The 20,390-nt window shown below is 43.3% G+C and overlaps 1 protein-coding gene across 2 annotated transcripts in view; it reads left to right on the forward strand.

Moving 5' to 3' along the window:
* Positions 1-20,390, forward strand: part of HDAC1 (histone deacetylase 1) — a 33,354-nt gene that overhangs the window by 11,311 nt on the left and 1,653 nt on the right. For both annotated transcript variants that reach the window (XM_069479709.1, XM_069479710.1), the window contains 9 exons: positions 8,955-9,072; positions 13,783-13,857; positions 15,309-15,447; positions 15,907-16,048; positions 17,673-17,765; positions 19,044-19,152; positions 19,247-19,387; positions 19,889-19,997; positions 20,092-20,222. In XM_069479709.1, coding sequence (XP_069335810.1) covers positions 8,955-9,072; positions 13,783-13,857; positions 15,309-15,447; positions 15,907-16,048; positions 17,673-17,765; positions 19,044-19,152; positions 19,247-19,387; positions 19,889-19,997; positions 20,092-20,222 — 1,057 coding nt within the window. The remainder of the gene's footprint in view (positions 1-8,954; positions 9,073-13,782; positions 13,858-15,308; positions 15,448-15,906; positions 16,049-17,672; positions 17,766-19,043; positions 19,153-19,246; positions 19,388-19,888; positions 19,998-20,091; positions 20,223-20,390) is intronic.

The raw sequence follows: 20,390 nt of genomic DNA on the forward strand, positions 1-20,390 counted from the left end.
AGGCCGAGGTGGAGGATCGCTCAAGGTCAGGAGTTCGAGACCAGCCTGAGCAAGAGCAAGACCCCATCTCTACTAAAAATAGAAAGAAATGATTTGGACAGCTAAAAATATATATAGAAAAAAAAAAAATTAACCAGGCATGGTGGTGCATGCCTGTAGTCCCAGCTACTTGGGAGGCTGAGGCAGAAGGATTGCTTAAGACCAGGAGTTTGAGGTTGCTGTGAGCTAGGCTGACGCCACAGCACTCTAGCCCAGGCAACAGAGCAAGACTCTGTCTCAAAAAAATAAATAAATAAAATAATAGTAACTCTATCCACCTTGTTGCATACAGCTATAGTTCTTTCATTTTTCTCTGCTGAATAATATTCTATCATGTCAGTATACTGTAATTTATCCATTCTTCTATGATCCTAATTTGTATCTAGTTTTTTAATATTGGAAACAGTGTTACAATGAACATTCTTGTACATGTCTCTTAGTGCATATGTACAAGAATTTCTTTTGGCTGTATCTCTAGGAGTGGAATTGCTGGATTGTAAGGTATATGAATATTAATGCCAAGTTGCTTTTCAGTGTGGTTCAATTAATTTATACTCCCACTGGCAACATAAGATACCGTGAGTCACATCCTCTCCTATACTTGGAATTAGACTTCTAAATTTTTCCAATCAAGGCTGGTCCAATAGTAGCAGGTTATCAGAACTTGTTAACATTAGTGTCACTAAAGTTGGTATATAACCCCATTGCTAAATTTGACTGGGTTTTATGAAAATAATAAAAATTTTAAACAATTTAAAAAAATAAAATTTTGCCAATCAAGAGCACTGTGGTGTGCACCTGTAGTCCCAGCTACTTGGGAGGCTGAGGCAGGAGGATCCCTTGAGTCCAGGGTTTGAACTAGCCTGGGCAACATAGCGAGACCCCATCTCTAAAAAAAATTTGCCAATTAATAGGTATAAAACAATATCTGATTATGATTTTGATGTGCATTTTGCTAATGACCAACGAAATTGAACATGTCTCCTTACATATATTATCTATTTATATTTCCTCTGCTGTGAAGAAGTGTCTTTTCATTTCTTTTGCCCATTTTCCTCTTGGGTTGTTGGACTTTTTCTCCCAATTTGTACCTATAGTAGTTCTTTTATATTTTCTGGTATTCTGGTGTAGATAGACCAATGTCAGTATATTACTATAAATATCTTTTGTTCTGGTTTTGTCTTTTAACTATAACGTATCTTTAATGAACAGAGTTCTTAATTTTTATGTAGTATATTTATTGTTTCCTTTATAAGTGTTTTTTGTGTCTTATATCTTTCTCAACTTTGAAGGTATTCACCTTGTTATCTTTTAAAAGCTTTATAGATTTGCTTTTCACAGATGGGTCTTTACTGTATCTAGAGTTGATTTTCTTTTTTGGTATGGTTTTAAGTAGAAATCTACTGAAATTTTTTCCCTATATTATCACAGCTGATTTATTGAAAAGTCTGTTCTTTCCCTACTGATCTGAGTGCTACTTTTTTTTTTTTTTCCTTAAGAGAAGACGTCTTGGTATGTTGCCCAGGCTGGTCTTGAACTCCTGGGCTCAAGCAATCCTCTCTCCTCAGTCTCCCGAGTGCCACTTTTTTTTTTTCTTTTTTTTTTTTTTTTAAGGAGGGTGGTTCAATTTCCTTTTTTTTTTTTTTTTTGAGAACAGAGTCTCATTCCCTCACCCTGGGTGAGTGCAGTGACATCATCGTAGCTCACTGCAACCTCAAACTCCTGGGCTCAAGCCATCCTCCTGCCTCAGCCTCTTGAGTAGTTAGGACTACAGGCACCTGTCACCACCATGCCTGGCTAATTTTCTTTGTTTTTTCTGTTTTTGGTAGAGAGGTCTCGATCTTGCTCAGGCTGGTCTTGAACTCCTGATCTCAGGAGATCCTCCCTCAGTGCCTCCGGAGTGCTAGGATTACAGGCCTGAGCCACCACACCTGGCCTTAAGTATCTGTCTTCATTCATTACACAGACACTCATCAAGCACCTACTTTGTGCCAGGCATTATGTGTGGGTCTGTTTCTGGGCTCTCTGTTGGCTTGGTCTGTTTGTTGACCCATGTGCTAATATCACGGTAGGTTAATTATAATAGCTTTATAGTAGGTCTTGTTATCTGGTAGCACAGTCCTCTTACTTTGTTGTTCATAAAAAAATAATTTGGGTATCTGCCCTTGTGCTTCTGTATGTTTTAGAATAAGCTTATCAAGTTCTACGAAAAAATCTACTGGGATTTTTGGTTGACATTTCATTGAATCATTATCTTAGGGAGAATTAATATCTTGAGAATGTAAGTCTTCAAATCCGTAAACATGTTATATCTCCATTAATTTAGGTCTTTTAAAAGTCTCACAAGAAGGCTTCCTTTAGCTGCGTTTTTTTTTTGTTTTGTTTTGTTTTTGAGACAGAGTCTCGCTGTGTTGCCTGGGCTAGAGTGCTGTGGTTGTCAGCCTAGCTCACAGCAACCTCTCAAACTCCTGGGCTCAAGGGATCCTCCTGCCTCAGCCTCCTGAGTAGCTGGGACTACAGGCATGTGCCACCATGCCCGGCTAATTTTTCCTATTTTTAGTAGAGACACGTCTCACTCTTGCTCAAGCTGGTCTGGAACTCCTGAGTTCAAGTGATCCTCCTTCCTCGGCCTCCCAGAGTACTAGGATTACAGGCATGAATCACCACGCCGGGCCTAGTTCTTTTTTATTTAAACATACATTCAAGGTCTCTGTAGATCTGATTCTGCTATTTGTTGTTTCTGTGGGCTCTTGCTCCTGATGCTTTATTTCCTATATGTTTTCTGATTTTTGACTGTGAGGTCTTGTAGTGGTCCCCCCTTGTCCAAGGGTGATATGTTCCTGGCCCCTCCAGTTGGTACCTGAAACCATGGATAGTACTATACCCTATATATATTGTTTTTTCCTACATATACATACCTCTGATAAAGTTTAATTTATAAATTAGGCACAGTAAGAGATTAACAAAAATAACTAATAATACAATAGAAAATTTACAACAATATATTGTTTACAGTTTCACATATAGAAGATTCATTCCCATCATAGATTTTAGTTACTTCAGCGTACAATTTTTTTTTTTTTTCCTTCTGTATTAAGTTCAGAACTTTCATCCTTTCACTTAAAGGAAGCACTTTATGGTTTCTGTTTGGCATATCAAAATTGCCAGCATCATTAATCTTGCACTTTGGGGCCATTATTAAGTAAAATAAGGGTTCCTTGGACATGAGCGCTGCGTTGCGATACCTTGACAGGCAATCTAAGTGATCTAAGTGAACTTGTGAGTAGTATATACAGTGTGGATGCACTGGACAAAGGGATGGGTCATGTCCCCGGTAGGACAGAGCTGGATGGCTCAAGATTTCATCACGTTACTCAGAATAGCTCTTAGAACTTATAAATTGTTTATTTCTGGAATTTTCCATTTAATATTTTCAGACCACAGTTGGCTTCAGGGTAACTCAACTGTGGAAATGGAAAACAAGCATAAGGGAAGGACTACTGTATTCTTTGGAACTCTGAGTCCTAGGATGAAGATGGGTTCTTAGAAGATTTGCTTGTACTTTGTAAAAGGTGGCATTTGAGGTGAGCTGTGTCCTTCAGAGATTTGGGATAAGGGATAAATTTCAAAAGGTAGGAGGAACATGATCACAGATACTGTGTTAGGAAGCTCTATAGGTCTTGTTGAGGAAGAGTTGTTTGTTTGTCTGGAGTATAATATTTAGGAAAGAGCAGGGAGAATTAGATTGGGAGAGGAACCTTGTGAAGTTCCTTGATTGCTATATCAGAGAGTTTAGAGTCTTTTCTTTTGTAAATAGGGAGTCATTGAATGTTTGAGAGCAGAACATTAATTTTAAGATTTTTGTGATACCAATATGGAGGCGGGGCGTGGTGGCTCACGCCTGTAATCCTAGCACTCTGGGAGGCCGAGGCGGGTGGATCCCTCAAGGTCAGGAGCTCGAGACCGGCCTGAGCAAGAGCAAGACCCCGTCTCTACTAAAAATAGAAAGAAATTATCTGGCCCAACTAAAAATATATATAGAAAAAATTAGCCAGGCATGGTGGCGCATGTCTGTAGTCCCAGCTACTCGGGAGGCTGAGGCAGTAGGATCGCTTAAGCCCAGGAGTCTGAGGTTGCTGTGAGCTAGGCTGATGCCACGGCACTCTAGCCCGGGCAACAGAGCGAGACTCTGTCTCAAAAAAAAAAAAAAAAAAAGAAGAAGATGATAAGAATGTATATAATGGGACCAATTAGGAGGCCAAAAATAATCTAAGTGAATGTTAATTTATGAGGTCAACAGATACTTACCGAGCAGCTGCTACATGCCAAGCACCGTGTTTGTTGCTTAGAATACAGACTAACCTGCTTCTGGCCTCCCAGAGTAGACCAAGCAAACATGCGATTTCTATGCAGTTTGTTGAGTGTTATGGTAAGGGAAGCACAGGGTTACCAGGCGACTACTTCAGAGTTACTTAACTGAGACTCTGAGGAGTTAAAGTCAGCTTTCCAGCATAATTGACTTTTCTTTCTTTTCTTTTTCTTTCTTTTTTTTTTTTTGAGAGACAGGGTCTTGCTATGTCACCCAGACTGGAGTGCAGTGGCTTTTCACAGGCGTGATTATGGCGCCGTGCAGCCTCAAACTCCTGGGCTCAGGTGATCCTCCTATTTCAGCCTCCCTATTAGTGGGGAGTGCAAGTGTGTGCCACCATACCCATCCTGACTTTTCAGTTGCAACCTAAAAGTTGAATAGAGGGTTGGAAGAGAACAGTATTTTAGATCATGGCATATGCAGAGGCCTAAAGGTGAGAAAGAGAGGTTGCCCTTAGGGAATTTCAAGTAAAACAGTGCTTGGCAGATTGGTACAGTGCATGAAGTAAATTTAGCCCCTCAACCATGTTTTGTTTAACCCACAAAGTATTTTAAGAACTTTATGTTAATGACTAACCTTTGAAAAAGTGAAATTTGAATGGCAAGGATCTGGCAATTGGGCCCAAATTCCCTCATGGCAGTAATCAGCCAGAGCTATGTAAATAAAGGCTGTCCTCTGCTCACTGGTATTTTGTTTATTTGTTTATTTTAAGCACCAAGTTAGCTAAGCTGCCTGGCCCTTATAAGTTTTGAATTTGGTGTTCCCTGGGTTAGAGCATAAAATATTTAGGGGGATGCTAGAAAGGTAAGCAGGGATCAGATTATTCCAAGCCAGGTTAAAGAGTTTAAACTTGATATTGTGAGTATCCTCTGAAGTGTTTTTAGAGGGGAGTGACATGATTCATTTTGCATTTTAAGAAAGATAACTCTGCGTGTAGGACTAAGCATAAATTCACAATGTTAAGGTTGAGGCTGGATCACCAGTTAGAAGATTGTTGCCACAATCTAAGCCAAAAAGATGGTGGCCTGCGGATGGAAGTGGACAGATGCATTGGTGGTGGTTTCAAGAGAATTTGAATGTAGTGGATGAGGAGCGAGAGGAATCAAAGATGGTACTCTGGCTTCTATGTTGGGCAACTAGGTGGATGGTGGTGAGAATAGGGAACCTGGGAACCGAGGATGTAGCAGTGTAGGGGAGCCAGAGATACCTCCAACTTCCCTTTTAGCTCTCAGTGGACTTTACAGCTGGACCTAGAAACCAAATTGACACCAGGCAGATTAACAAGAGAAAAGTATGCAAATTTTGTTGGTTTTACCAGGTACCTGGGGATCATCATAAGAGAGTGAAGTCTGAGGAAGTGGCCAAAGCAAGATGCTTTTATACTTTTTAGACAAAGAATGATAAATTTGAGAAGAAATGACAGGACAAAGAAAATCTGGCTAGGGGCAGTAAATTTTCTAGAGAAGTAGGAGATGGGGGAGGAGTGTAAAACAGGTAGAAGATAAGAGGTACTTAGTTAAGTATGTTTATTTAGATCCATTGCAGCCTCCAATTCCAAGTTTCTGGTGATAAACCTATTTTCTCTCCCTTACATGGTAAGTGTAAGATTCCTTCTCAGGGGAATCTTTGTGGCTTGCTGCAATCAGGAAGAGACAGGTCAGCTTGCCTTTTTTTTTTTTTTTTTTTTGAGACAAGGTCTTACTCTATCTCCAGGGCTCAAGTGAAGTGGTGTCATCCTAGCTCACTGCAACGGGTTTTAAACTCCTGGGCTTGAGTGATCCTCCTACCTCAGTCTTCCAAGTAGCTGGGACTACAGGTGCATGCCACCATGCTCAGCTAATTTTTCTATTTTTTGTAGAGAGGGACGGTCTTGGTCAAGCTGGTCTCAAACTCTTGGCCTCAAGTGATCCTCCTACCTCAGCCTCCCAAAGTGCTAGGATTACAGGTGCCAGTCACCATGCCCGGCCAGCTTGCCCTTTCTGAAATTCTAATTTCTCCAATGTTTTCAACTCTAGATAATCAATATACCAATTAAGCATATTTTGGGATGGCACATCCTTCTCTCCTTTGGGAGAAATAGGGTACTGGATGCAATCAAGATTATGGAGGTATGATGAGAGGGACTGCCAGTGAAAGTGAAAAAGGACAGAGTTTAAAATGACACATTTGTAGCCTGAGTGGGTGTTGGTGTCATTAACAGAAATAGTAAAAGAGAAGTTCTGGAAGTTAAGTTGAATTTGTGTGCTTCCGGGCTCCCAACAACAAATTGTTATGTCAAGTTGAATTCGAAGTGCATCTAGGGTTTGAGGGTGGAACTGGCTGGGTAGCTATTGCAATTGTAAACCTAGAGCTCAGAACCAAGATCACCACTGAGATAGAGTTTGGGCAGTCATCTGTGTAGAAGGGATAGCCAAAGCAAGGAGCTTCGGTGAAATTGCCGAGAGGGTAAAGGACTTAGGTATAGTAAAAACAACTTGGTATTTGGATCCAAATCTTGCTTCTTTCACTATGATTTTTTGTTTTGTTTTGTTTTGTTTGAGCTCCTGGGCTCAAGCAATCTTTCTGCCTCAGCCTCCCAAGTAGCTGGGACTGCAGGTGTGCACCACTGCGCCTGGCTTCACTATGGGTGTTTTTGATAAAACATTCTCTTTCAGTCTGTCAAATAGTACCTGAGCCAGACCTCTGGGTTCCTATTCCAGCTTACCAGCTGTGTAACCCTGGGCACCCTTAATCTCTCTGTAGTGTCCTCACTACAAAATGAGGATAACAATAGTATGAACTTTAAAAGGCTGTTGTGAGGATCGTGTGAGATAGCATTTAAAATGCTTGAAATAGTGAGTGGCACAGAGGAAACAATAAAAGTTAGCTGTGTATTGAAAATGCTTTATAAACTATAAAAGTACAGCAGATCCTCGAATAATATTGCTTTGTTCAACGTCGTTTCACTATCACGTTGATGAGAAAAAAATGATTTTACTTGTTTTTAAAGTATTTCTTAAATTTATGTATCGTTCACGTTTATTTCAATGTTTAATGTTAGAAGTGATTTGAGTCTTTATAAAAATTCCCAGCCGGCTATTGTCTGTGTGGAGTTTGTGCATTCTTTCCTTGTCTGTGTAGGTTTTCTCCAGGTACTCGGTTTCCTCCTACATCCCAAAGATATGCATGTTAAGTTAATTTTTATTTGACAATAATTTGGATTCATTCATTCATTTTTCGAGGATGGCCAGAGTCTGTTCCCCCACCTTAGGGTGCCAGGCAGCACACACATACCCACACTCAGTCAGACTGGGACAATTTAGACATGCCAGTTAACCTAAACTCATTATTTACCCAATTTTTGGGGAATCAGTGAGCAACGGAGATGGTAGTGGTGGTAGGTTAAATAAAAAAATAGATGTTTGCAAAGTGAAAATTTCAAGGAGCACCTCCTGCTACCACACAGTTCAAAAAACAGTAACAAATATGGCAGCCTCACTGAGCACGTTCATACTGCATCTTTTATTGTGCATTTGGCGATATTTTTGTGACCAGAAATATGCTGCTAGGATCTTAACTCTTTTTTTTTTAATTTATTTTTATTTTTTTTTAGGAAACTGCATTGCTCAGGAAGGATCTTAACTCTTGTTTATAACAAATCAATTATCCTATGGTAATACTGGTTTCTTTATACATCATTCCACTTGAAGTCACAATTTCCAAGAACCTATGGACGATGTTAAGTGAGGACTTGCTGTATTGGTAATTAGAGAGGAAGAGGATCATTTTTAAAGGACCTACCTTTAAGGGATAGGAGGAAGAGAAGAGAATTTTTAAAAAGAGGGAAGGAGTAATCATGACCAGGAAATTATCATGTCAAGGAAGCTTTAGTGAGGAGGATGTGATCAGAATTGTTGGTGTGATGATTTATGAAGGGTTACCCATCTATTTCAGTTGTCAGTAGTTACTTTGTTCTTTTTTTTTTTTAATAGAGTCTCACTCTGTCCCCCAGACTGGAGTTCAGGGGTGTGATCATAGCTCACTATAACCTCAAACTCCTGGGCTCAAGTGATCCCCCTGCCTCAGCCTCCTGAGTAGCTAGGACTATAAGGTGCCACAACACCTGGATAATGTTCTTTTTTCTTGAATTCTTGGAGCATTTGGCCCATAATTATATATTGTTATATTTAATGATAAAACATAATAATTCGTAAAGCACCTTACAGTTTACAAAGAGATTTAACAATCTCATTCAATTCTCACAACTTCCCTGTGAGGTAGATGTCCCTATTTAGTAAATGAGGAAATTGAGGCGGAAGAGATCATATTAATAACTTGCCTAAGCAACAGAGCTTGAGCTGCATTCTAGGTGTTCTGAGATCCAGTCTCCTTTGATAATCTTGTTTTCCTAATTAGATTGTAAGTTTCTCGGCCTAAATCTAATCTGTTATTTATTTTTATCTTTTACAGCACCTAGCTCAGTGCTAGGCAGAAAATACGTGTTCAGACTGAGTAAAGACTGGCAGGAGTCGAGAATAACCTGCCCTTTCTCCCTTCTGCCCTCTAGCGCCCTCACAAAGCCAATGCTGAGGAGATGACCAAGTACCACAGTGATGACTACATTAAATTCTTGCGCTCCATCCGTCCAGATAACATGTCCGAATACAGCAAGCAGATGCAGAGATGTAAGTCCTTTTTGTTCCCTCCACACTCGCAAGGCCCCAGTTGGGTCTCCCTTTCCGTTGTGGAAGCCTATTCTGCCTTCCTTGCGCCTCCCATTCAGCTGACACCCGATTTCCCCTGTCTCCCAAGGGTGCCAAAGTGCTTCTTTTTTCTTAAGTCTGGTTTTCCTTGTTTCCTGATTGTAAATTATAGAGGTTGGACTTTTTCCAGTTAGGTTCACAACACTGTCCCAAGAGTACTGTAATTATTGTAATGGAAAAAACACTGACCTGGGAGGGGGAGACAATAGATACAGGGCCCAGCTCTAACTCTTAACTGACTGGGCAAGTCACTTCCCTCAGATTTTTTTTTTTTTTTTTTTGTAAAATGGGCTGGGCCACATGATCTCTGATTTCCATTCAGCTGTAACTATACTTTGTGGATATTAATTGAGAATTTAGAAGCTACTCAGGACAAACTCTAGATGATGTAATCTTTGAGATGAGGTGATTCTGTCCCTGCCCCCTGGGACTTGAAACTCCAGAACAAGTCCCCTCTTAGAAGCCACACTCATTTTATAGGAATCGGGCCAGGCATGTTGGCTCACGTCTGTAATCCTAGCACTCTGGGAGGCCTAGGCAGGAGAATTGCTTGAGGTCAAGAGTTTGAGACCAGCCTCAACAAGAGCAAGACGCCGTCTCTACTAAAAATAGGAAAATTAGATGGGCATTGTGGTGCACACCTGCAATCGCAGCTACTTGGAAGGCTGAGGCAGGAGGATCACTTGAGCCCAGGAGTGTGAGGTGGCAGTGAGCTATGATGATGCCACTGCACTTTAGCCTGGTTGACAGAGTGAGACTCAGTCTCAAAATAAAAAAAAAGAACAGTTTATAGGAATTGTGGGAGTTATTTTAGCTGTGTGGAAAACATTTGTTCAAATTTAGGACAAAACTATCACACCTGACTTCTTCCTTGTGTTATTTTAGAAACTACCTTAGCACCTAAGACCCCATACAATAAAACAGTGTAATAGTATTGTCCAAAAGAAGTTATGACAGCCTATATTGAAATATCAGGAAATCTGTGACACTTGTTTATTACTGCTGGCCACAAGGTAGTCTTATTCTCAAGGAAGAAAGTTATTTATTAGTTCCAATAACTGTACAGTGGTAATGATGACAGAAACATGGAGACCTTCCTCGAAGCAGGAAGCTTCTTTACTACCCACAACGCCAGGAGCTGCTGCCCACTCTGAGTGGGGTGTTTGCTTTCTGAATTGGCAGGGTCTTATTTCCCGCCAAGGTGAGGCAGGCTCGTTCCTTTGCTGTAGGTGGCTTTAGGGGTTTCCATAACCCATTTAGGCCAAGGATCAGCTCTACTCTCAGTAGAGCAGGCTCTCACTAGAGAAGCAGGCTGGTATTAAAGCAAGAAAATGAGCTTTTAGATCTTACTTGGAATCCTCAGCTCTGCCACTTAGCTATGTGTTCTCGAGTAAGTCTCCCAGCCCTCTGAATGTTACCTGCCTTCTTTAAGGGAAAGACAGTAGTGCTCGTTTCATAGTCTGGGAGGGGGATAAGTGAGATAATATATTCAAGGTACCTATCCTCAGTGACTAGTAGCTTTTGCTATTGTGACCTATTACGTTTTTATTTACAAATCTGTCAAAGCAGGCAAAATATTAGGCCCTCAGGAGCATGCAGGTTCTGCTTTGGCACCCTAATTTTTCTGAATCCAGCATTCCAAAGTTGTACATTGAAAAATTAGGTCTATTAGGTCTGGGTGCCTGTAGTCCCAGCTACTCAGGAGGCAGGAGGATTACTTGAATCCAGGAGTTTAGTGACAGCCTGGGCAACGTAGTGAGACCCTGTCTCAAAAAAAAAAAAAAGAAAGAAAGAAGGAAATTAAGAGACATTCTTTTCCATTTTACAGACATATTAATTGAGACCCAGGAAGGGGAGATGACTTTCCCAGAGTCACACAGCAAGGTGGTGGTAAAACGGAGAATGGAACTCTTGTCCTCTGATTCTGGACTTTTTACAATATAAGGTGCATATAAAATATTACAGACACAAAAAATATGTTAAAAAATAACGTAATGAACATCCATGTGCCCACTGCCCAGCCTAAGAAAGAAAACTTATCAATACAGTTGAAGTCCCTCTGGGTACCTCTCCTTGATCACATGCCTTTTCTCTCCCACTGCCCTCCAGCCCCCGCCCCATTACCACCACCACCGAGATATAAGGGCTCTCCTGAAATCACTGTTCAATCCCTTGCATTTCTTCAATATGCATTTTACTGCCTTCTCTGCCTGCCTCTACTCCGCCACCTCTCACCCGGTATTGCTCCCCTTCACTCTAAAGCCAGCCTAAGAATGAGAAAAGTATTTATACTGGGAAGAGGGAAAACCCACACACAAGTCTTCCCTACGTCACAGATTAGCTCCTCCTACTTCCCCCGCTTTCCATCTCTGATCACACATCTCATTGAACTGGGAATAAACGGGCTGACCATTTGAGCCACCTGTTGGTTTGGGGCCTGAAGGACAATATTTTTTTCTCATATCTAAAACACCCATTCCCTCCCATGGGGGCTCCACATCCCAAAGCAGTATAAACAAAGGTTGGAAACCCAGGCGGGCCAAACCCACCGCAGAAGGAAGCAGCCAGAGGAGAAAATCAGTTGCCAATGGATAAATAGCCTGGCCCCAGGGACCAAAGTTCTTATTTACACAGCCTGCCAGTGTTTACCCAGGAAGTGAGGAAAAGAGTCACCCACTACTCACTCCCTCATGCAGCTACACTTCCTTAGAGCACCAGAGCTTGGGCACCCTCAGTTTAGGGCAGGACCAGAGTTGGTAACTCTTGAGTTTTAGCTCTGTCTTTTGTTTCCTTTTTTTTTTTTTTTTAGAGACAGGGTCCCTGTCACCCAGGTTGGAGTATAGTGGTACAGTCACTCACTGCAACCTCAAACTCCTGGGCTCAAGTTATCCTCCCATCTCAGCCTCCCGAGTAGCTGGGACTACAGGCGCGCACCACTGTGCCTGACTCGTTTTTTTAATTTTTTTGTAGATGGCGGGGAGGGGTCTCGCTGGGGTACCCAGGCTGGTCTCAAACTCCTGGATTCAAGTGATCCTCCCACCTCTGCCTCCCAGAGCACTAGGATTACAGGCGTGAGCCACCGCGCCTTGCTGAGCACTGTGTTTTGAGATTTTACTACCACAAGCCAAGCTGGATTTTACTACTGTCCGCATCCCAGGGCTCCTCCTCCTCACTCTACTTTGGAAACGCCTGCTGGTAACAGTGGGTGCAGTGGGAAGGCTGGGGCAAGAGAATAAGTGTCCAGCCCCACTCCTGCCTCTAACTTCCTGTACATCACTGATGTCCCAGCAGTTTCCTTTTCTGTTAGAGGAGACTTAGAGCCATGAGGTTCCCCTCTAGCTCTGTGAGTCTACAACCTCCAGGTGTGCTTTCCTTCCTGTCTTCCATTTCATTTGCATTATTGTTTGCATGTGTTTCCACATTATGTACTCGTTTGTACTTTTACCCCTTTAGGCCTGAAATAACTTTACTCCAGTTGTCACTGTGGGTGTAGTAAAAAGAGCACTGGACTGGGGGAGTTAAGACACCTGGACTCTGATTCTGATTCTGGTTCTTCCACTGCCTGGTTATATAACCTTGGGCGAGTCACTTAACTTCTCTGTATCTGTTAGTTCCTCTGAACAGTGTTGTTGATATCTGTCTTGTCCAGCTCATAGGATTGTTGTGGGGATCAAATGAGGTTGTATATATGGCAGGACGTAGAAAAAGTTCAGGGTATATTTTCACAGGCTTTTAGGACAAACCAAAGCTTGAAGCTTGAATGCTGCTGTTGCCGTTTACTTGCATTTCACCTCTCTGAGCCTGTTTCCCCATTTATAAGATAGGACCAAATCCTACCTCAGAAGGTTGTGTGAAGATAAATGATCTCAGGATTTAGAGCATTTAACACAGTTTCTGGCACATTGCAAGTGCTCAGTGAATGACAGCTATATAGGTCTCTGTTCTTCACCCTTGTTGGCCAGCTAGCGTGAGGTCCAGGAACAAACTCAGGCTGGAAGAAGAGGATAAATGTTTCTTCCTCAATGAATGAACCTGCATTTTCCAAGTTGCTAACTGCTTTCCCATGTTAGATTTCTGTTAATGTGCTCCCTAGTTGGGTCAGGTGGATATCATTATTGCTTGTTATAGATAATGGGCTAAAGTTCAAACAAGTTACACAGCCAGTAAATACTAGATCCTGGACTAGAACCCATGCCTTCTTTTTTTTTTTTTTTTTTTTTGAGACAGAGTCTCGCTCTGTTGCTGGGACTAGAGTGCCGTGGCGTCAAGCTCACAGCAACCTCAAACACCTGTGCTCAAGCAATCCTTCTGCCTTAGCCTCCCAAGTCGCAGGGACTACAGGCATGCGCCACCATGCCCAGCTAATTTTTTCTGTATATAATTTTAGTTGGACAGATAATTTCTTTCTATTTTTAGTAGAGACGGGGTCTCGCTCTTGCTCAGGCTGGTCTTGAACTCCTGACCTCTAGCGATCCTCCCGCCTCAGCCTCCCAGAGTGCTAGGATTACAGGCGTGAGCCACTGCACCCGGCCGAACCCATGCCTTCTGAATTTAAATTCTATGCTTTTTCCATTAGCTCATAAATATCTAAAGGAAATTATGGAAACTAACATTTTGCTTATTTCTTTCAAGTCAACGTTGGTGAGGACTGTCCAGTATTTGACGGCCTGTTTGAGTTCTGTCAGCTGTCTACTGGTGGCTCTGTGGGTAAGGAATATACATCCCCTCCCCAGGCCTGGGCTGGGCTGTTCTATTGAGGTCTGCCGTTTAGGCCACTGTCCTAATAGGCTGATCTGTAACCATGTAGAAGTTCCTGTGGGTTTTTACCTTAGGTCTCTAAAATGTCCTTCTGGTTTAGTCTTAGCCCAGGTTCAGTCTCTGACATGGTACTAACAGGTGTCCTTGACTGTCCTCTCCTACCAAGGAATTCCCTACAGACCTTATGGGGTTATTGAGATGCTGTATGTAAAAGCAATTTGTGAACTGCAAAGTGCTACAAAAATGGAAGTGTCATCATTTGTGTCTTATGAAAGAATATGGTAATTGTCTTTAGAGGTCAAAAATGCTCCCCACAAATCTCCCACTTCCATTTGTAGCCTCTGGGTTAACTCTAGGATTACTCTAAACCCTTTCTTTCTTTTTCTTTTTTTCTTTTCTTTTCTTTTTTCTTTTTTTGGTAGAGACTGAGGTGAAATCTAAACCCTTTCTTAACAAATATTTATTTTCCTATGATCACTATATCCACCCCCCTCCAATATAATTACAGAAAACAAATACACAGAAAAAACCAAAATCATCCACAGCCACACTGTCTATCCATAATCACTGTTGCCATTTTGGTGTTAGTATATCCATTCTTTGTTCTGTGTGTATATATTTGGACATTTTACATTTTACAAAAATGTGTTGCCTTATATTTTATATACACAGACAGACACACACACACACACACATACACACACACACAGAGTTTTGTGCCTGCATTTTTTACTTAGTAAATCTTTAAAATTTCCCTGTGGTATACTACAGCATGATTTCTAGTGGCTGTATGATCAGCCCATGTTATGGACCTACGTCAGTTGATATAATCTGTCCTTTCTTGTTGGATCATTTGGATTGTTCCGTGCTTTGATTGCTGTTAAAGTTAACACTGCCACAAATGTGCTTGCACAGATGTGTGTGTATTTCTCTTCACTTCTTCTTGGACCAATTTGTAATTTGAGCAAGCATTATCTTTGGTATTTTTTCAAAAATTTTTTGACTATGAACTGTAATAAGAAATAAACTTACACACGCAATCCAGGATATACGTGTGTGGGCACACATACATTCGCTCATTCTGAAACCAAAATTTTACAAAAGAGCAGTTTACTCTGATATTTTTATTCTGCTCTATTTCATTTAAATAGAATTCCACTACATCAATTTTAAGGCCTACTAATGGGTTACCATCCTCAGTTTAGAAAATAGTTTTTAAAGTTGGCAGTATCATATTTACTCCCTGTTGGAATGGGGTGGGAGGGAGCAGGCTGGCTTGTGAATTGTACAATACAGCTGTTGAATAGGCAGGTCCTACCTCTCACTGGGTTCCCTGGGCTTCTTGGGGGAAGGGGAGAGTGGCTTAGTAACCGGCTTATGTTCTCTCTTCCCACGACCAGCAAGTGCTGTGAAACTTAATAAGCAGCAGACGGACATCGCTGTGAATTGGGCTGGGGGCCTGCACCATGCAAAGAAGTCCGAGGCATCTGGCTTCTGTTACGTCAATGATATCGTCTTGGCCATCCTGGAACTGCTAAAGTATGCCTGCCTGGCCTTGTCTTTTGGAGGAGCACCTTAGGCCAGGTTCCCACTTCCCTCTACCCCTGGGCTTGCCTCCCTAGTTTGCTTTTCCGAGCGATGTGCTGGCTAGAATGTGTTCGGTGAGTGTCTCTGGCCATCCTCTCCTTGACGGGGTCTTGGTTTGATCTGAGCCCACGGCAAGATCAGGGGCAGGCGCTGCTCAGATCCTGCCTCCAGAGTGTCCCTGTGTGGCCGGAGTTGACCCTGGCTGTAGAGTAGGAAGATCGGACTTGGTCGGCTTGGTCAGGCCTCTGGAGACAACCGGCCGCTCTTCCACCTTCCTTCAGCCAGTTTCCACGTCTCTGGTGCTTAGAGATACCTGAGGGAGGCAGCCAGCCTGGTAAGCTGGGACCTGGCGCGCTTGGCGCGTCCCATCCCCAAAGACCCCCCAGATCCCTGACCCCCTTCTGATCCTAGGTATCACCAGAGGGTGCTGTATATTGACATTGATATTCACCATGGCGATGGCGTGGAAGAGGCCTTCTATACCACAGACCGGGTCATGACTGTGTCCTTTCATAAATATGGAGAGTACTTCCCAGGAACTGGGGACCTACGGGTGAGAAATCCCTTTAGGGGCCAACCAGCTCACCCTCAGCTGCTAGCTCTAATTCTCCTATCCCATGCCACTAAAAACCACTTCCTGCCTCTTCTGCCATTCAGAACTCCACAGCCCAGTCTGGAGCACCTGCCATGATCTCCTCCCTTTTCTATTCTGGAGAAAAGAATTGATGGGACTTAAAGGGTTGGAAAAGGATAAAGGTCTCCTGACTCATTGGACTTCCCTCCTGGCCATAGCTGGGTTGCATTACTCTGTTCTTATGCCCCCATAAGGCTTGAATTTGGGGCTAGGAGTTGGGACTCTAAAGGACCATCTCAAGGGTTCTTTATATATATGTACACATATATAAAAAACTTTATTAATTTTATTGAAATCAGATTTATTTAAAAGAAACAGGCAATATATGATTTTTTTTTTTTTTTTTTGAGACAGAGGCTCACTCTGTTGCCCAGGCTAGAGTGAGTGCCATGGCGTTAGCCTAGCTCACAGCAACCTCAAACTCCTGAGCTCAAGCGATCCTCCTGTCTCAGCCTCCCGAGTAGCTGGGACTACAGGCATGCACCACCATGCCCGGCTAATTTTTTTTCTATATATATTTTTAGCTGTCCATATAATTTCTTTCTATTTTTAGTAGAGATGGGGTCTCGCTCTTGCTCAGGCTGGTCTCGAACTCCTGAGCTCAAACGATCCGCCCACCTCGGCCTCCCAGAGTGCTAGGATTACAGGCGTGAGCCACCGCGCCCGGCCATGATTTTTTTTTTATTTCAGCATATTACGGGGGTACAAATGTTTAGGTTACATATATTGCCTTTGCCCCACCCAAGTCAGAGCTTCAAGCATGTGCATCCCCCAGGTGTGCACCACACCTCAAAGATTCTTATAACATTTTTAGGTCACCTTCCCCTTTGGCCTTATGACTTGTTAGGGACTCTCTCCTCAGATTTTGCAGCTGATAATAGGATACTTAATAGATATGTCCCCTTACTGAAGCCCATCCATCAACCTCAGGATAAGAATCCTTGGAAGCTGCTTCGCTGAGCTATTCCATCTGCTTCTGTTAACATGAATACAGCGAGATCAGCTAATTTGCCATGCTGGTAGCCCTAGGGTGAAAAGTAGCAATAATTCAGTTGTTTGCTATGGCAAGTGTTAGAATAAACGAGCATTTACTATTCTGAAGTTAGTTGGAAGAAATTTGCTTTTCTCTCTGCTTCCCTCCACATCTCCCTAGAGAAGAGAGAATGGGGGTTGAGGAGTGAGAGTAAAGCTCTCAGGAGAGGAAAGGGCTGTTGGGGATGGGTGTTATTTCTGTCACCCAGTTGCTTGCCAGCTCTAACCCAATCCAGAGGTAGAAATACTGTGCCATGGGGAGGTATATTCAATCTCTGGCCCCATAAACAGCTCTCAGCCTGAGTATAGGCTCAGTGGTGGGTCCAGAGATGTGAGCTAGATTTGCCAGTTCGGGGAATGGTACTAACAAGGTACCCTTGTCCTGGCCCACCTCATGGGCCCAGCTTGTCTCTCTTAGAACCACTGCCTCTCCTTAACCCTCCAGCCCCCATCCTTGAACTTCCTTCTGGCTTCATCTTTCAGTTTTACTTTAATTGTCCCTCTTAATTAGGATATTGGGGCTGGCAAAGGCAAGTATTATGCTGTTAACTACCCGCTCCGAGATGGGATTGATGACGAGTCCTATGAGGCCATTTTCAAACCGGTAAGTGGCTTTATTCACTCCTTGGGCTGCAAACGGGTTAGTCTAGGGGACGGGGAGCATAGCACCCCCACTATACCTCAAGCATCTCTCCCCACTAAGGCTAGCTGGAAATGAGAGGTATTTCAACCCTGGATTGTTGTGTGGCCAGTTGAGGAACAAAAGTCATCCAAACGTGTTGATGCCTTCTATATTCAGACCCTCTGCTGGATACAAGAATATCTAAGACACGATCTTTGCCCTCACAGTCTATGGTAGGGAAGGCAGGCACAAACCCAACAGTGTGTGGTCGGTACTGTTTTTATATCTCCATTTCTTTGGGGTCAGCCACTGGGAGACTACTGTGTTCTTTTGGGTGGTGTTATGTCTCCTTGGTTTTTCATGGTTCTTGTTGCCTTATGTTGATGTCTGCACGTATGAAGAAGTAGGGACTTACTTCAGTCTTTGCAGACTGGACGTGTCTGGGAAAGCCCTTCACCAGTTAGCCCATCCACAGGCTCTGGAAAGGCTGTCTGGCATGTTCTGCGGGCAGGCTGGCCTGGTTCTTGTGTTTTTGAGGGATGAACAGAGGAGTGAGAGACAAACTGCTGCCTGGACTAGGGAGAGGGTAGTCAGGGATGATTTCACACAGGTGGTGACATTTGAGCTGGACTTTGAAAAATGAGGAAGTACCCATGTGAAGGAGATGGGGGCCACAGGGGTAGCATTCAGCAGAAGGAACACCACCAACAGAAGTGCAGAGGTGGCAATATGTAGTGGCATGTAGGCCAGTATAAGTGCCTGCTGTGTGCCTAGTATTAATAGTAAGTGCAACAGAAGTGTGAGTTATGTCTCTGTCCTCACTAACGTTAGAATCTAGTTGTGAGAATCAGATATACGAAGTGCTTGCTCATAAGGCTCCACGTCTGTAGGACTGAATGAGTGGAGTAGGTGCAGCTAAGGATCAGGAAGGCTGCTTAGAGGAAGTGGCACTGGAGCGTGGGCAGTGAAAGAAGGGAAAAATTTAGGGAGTTGATAGGGAGACCATTCTAGTTTCACCACTGTTAGGGCTAGAAAGGTCTTAATAATCCTTTCAAATTGGAAAACTGAAATCCAAAGTGGGGAAACAAGAGCCCCAGCCTGCTACTCCCTTTTCTCTACCACACAGCATGAGGGAGAGCAGAAAGGCAGGAAGGAGTAGGTGATAAGGAACAGAAAAAGGTGTGGCACCCAACGTTTCCGTCCCCAAACCTTATATAGATGTTCTGGAGGCTGGCGGTAACCAGGATGTATCCTTTTTAGGTCATGTCCAAAGTAATGGAGATGTTCCAGCCTAGTGCGGTGGTCTTGCAGTGTGGCTCAGACTCCCTGTCTGGGGATCGGTTAGGTTGCTTCAATCTGACCATCAAAGGTGAGACCGGGTAGCAGAGCTCCTGTTGGGCTCTTCCGGTGGGCAGGGTCCTGTTGGTTGCTCCTGTAACGCGGTACCCCTTTTCCCACCAAAGGGCACGCCAAGTGTGTGGAGTTTGTCAAGAGCTTCAACCTGCCTATGTTGATGCTGGGAGGAGGTGGTTACACCATTCGTAACGTTGCCCGGTGCTGGACATATGAAACAGCTGTGGCCCTGGACACGGAGATCCCTAATGGTAATAGCTCCAGAGCCGGTTGGAGGGGGCTGGGCCAGGGGCTGGAGCTCCTGTGTCCTCAAATTCACAACCCCTTGCCCATTGGTCATATGTGGGGATACTATGTCATTGTGATTGACAGATCATAGCCACCAGTTTTTTCTCTAGTCCTTTTTGACTCTGTCCCCTGTCCCTCCTGTTTTTGGTTTGGACAAAACTATCATTGGTTATTTACAGCTTTGGAATATCTACTCTATTATATAGAGTAACTGGGGTCGTGAGTGAAGGGAGCACTTGCAATGAGCATTGCCTAAGTGTCTGAATCCAGTGCTTGGGCCTTCTCCTAGTGACATATATACTGGCATGGACACTGGAGAATGGTGTTAAAATCTCATAAGCACCCAAGTCTCAGCCTGTCTCAGAGGCATTCTTCTCCGTTTGATGGATGGGTAAACAGGCCCAGATAAATCCACAAATGCTTTTCTCAGCGTTCTTGACTCTCTTCTCTCCTACCCTAATCAGAGCTTCCATACAATGACTACTTCGAATACTTTGGTCCAGATTTCAAGCTTCACATCAGTCCTTCCAATATGACTAACCAGAACACTAACGAGTACTTGGAGAAAATCAAGTGAGTATTCCTCTGGCCACCCCTTGATTGAACATTGCAGGCCCTGGTTTGTCCCTAACCAGAGCCCAGCCACCGTCTCTCCCATTGACTATAGACAGCGACTGTTTGAGAACCTGAGGATGCTGCCCCATGCTCCTGGGGTCCAAATGCAGGCGATTCCCGAGGATGCCATCCCAGAGGAAAGTGGCGATGAGGATGAAGAAGACCCTGACAAGCGCATCTCAAGTAAGACCCAGACCCTTCCCACTCAGTAGGCGGCTCTACCATTCCTGGTTCCACATCCCCCCCAAGCTATGTGCCTGTTAAGAAACCTAAATTTCAAGTTCCAGGGTCTGTTGGAACAGGTTAGGAAGTCCAAGTTCCCTCCCTCTCCTTCTCTTGGTCCCCTTCCCT

This window comes from Eulemur rufifrons, chromosome 8 (genome assembly GCF_041146395.1).
Source record: "Eulemur rufifrons isolate Redbay chromosome 8, OSU_ERuf_1, whole genome shotgun sequence".
NCBI classification, from domain to species: Eukaryota; Metazoa; Chordata; class Mammalia; order Primates; family Lemuridae; genus Eulemur; species Eulemur rufifrons.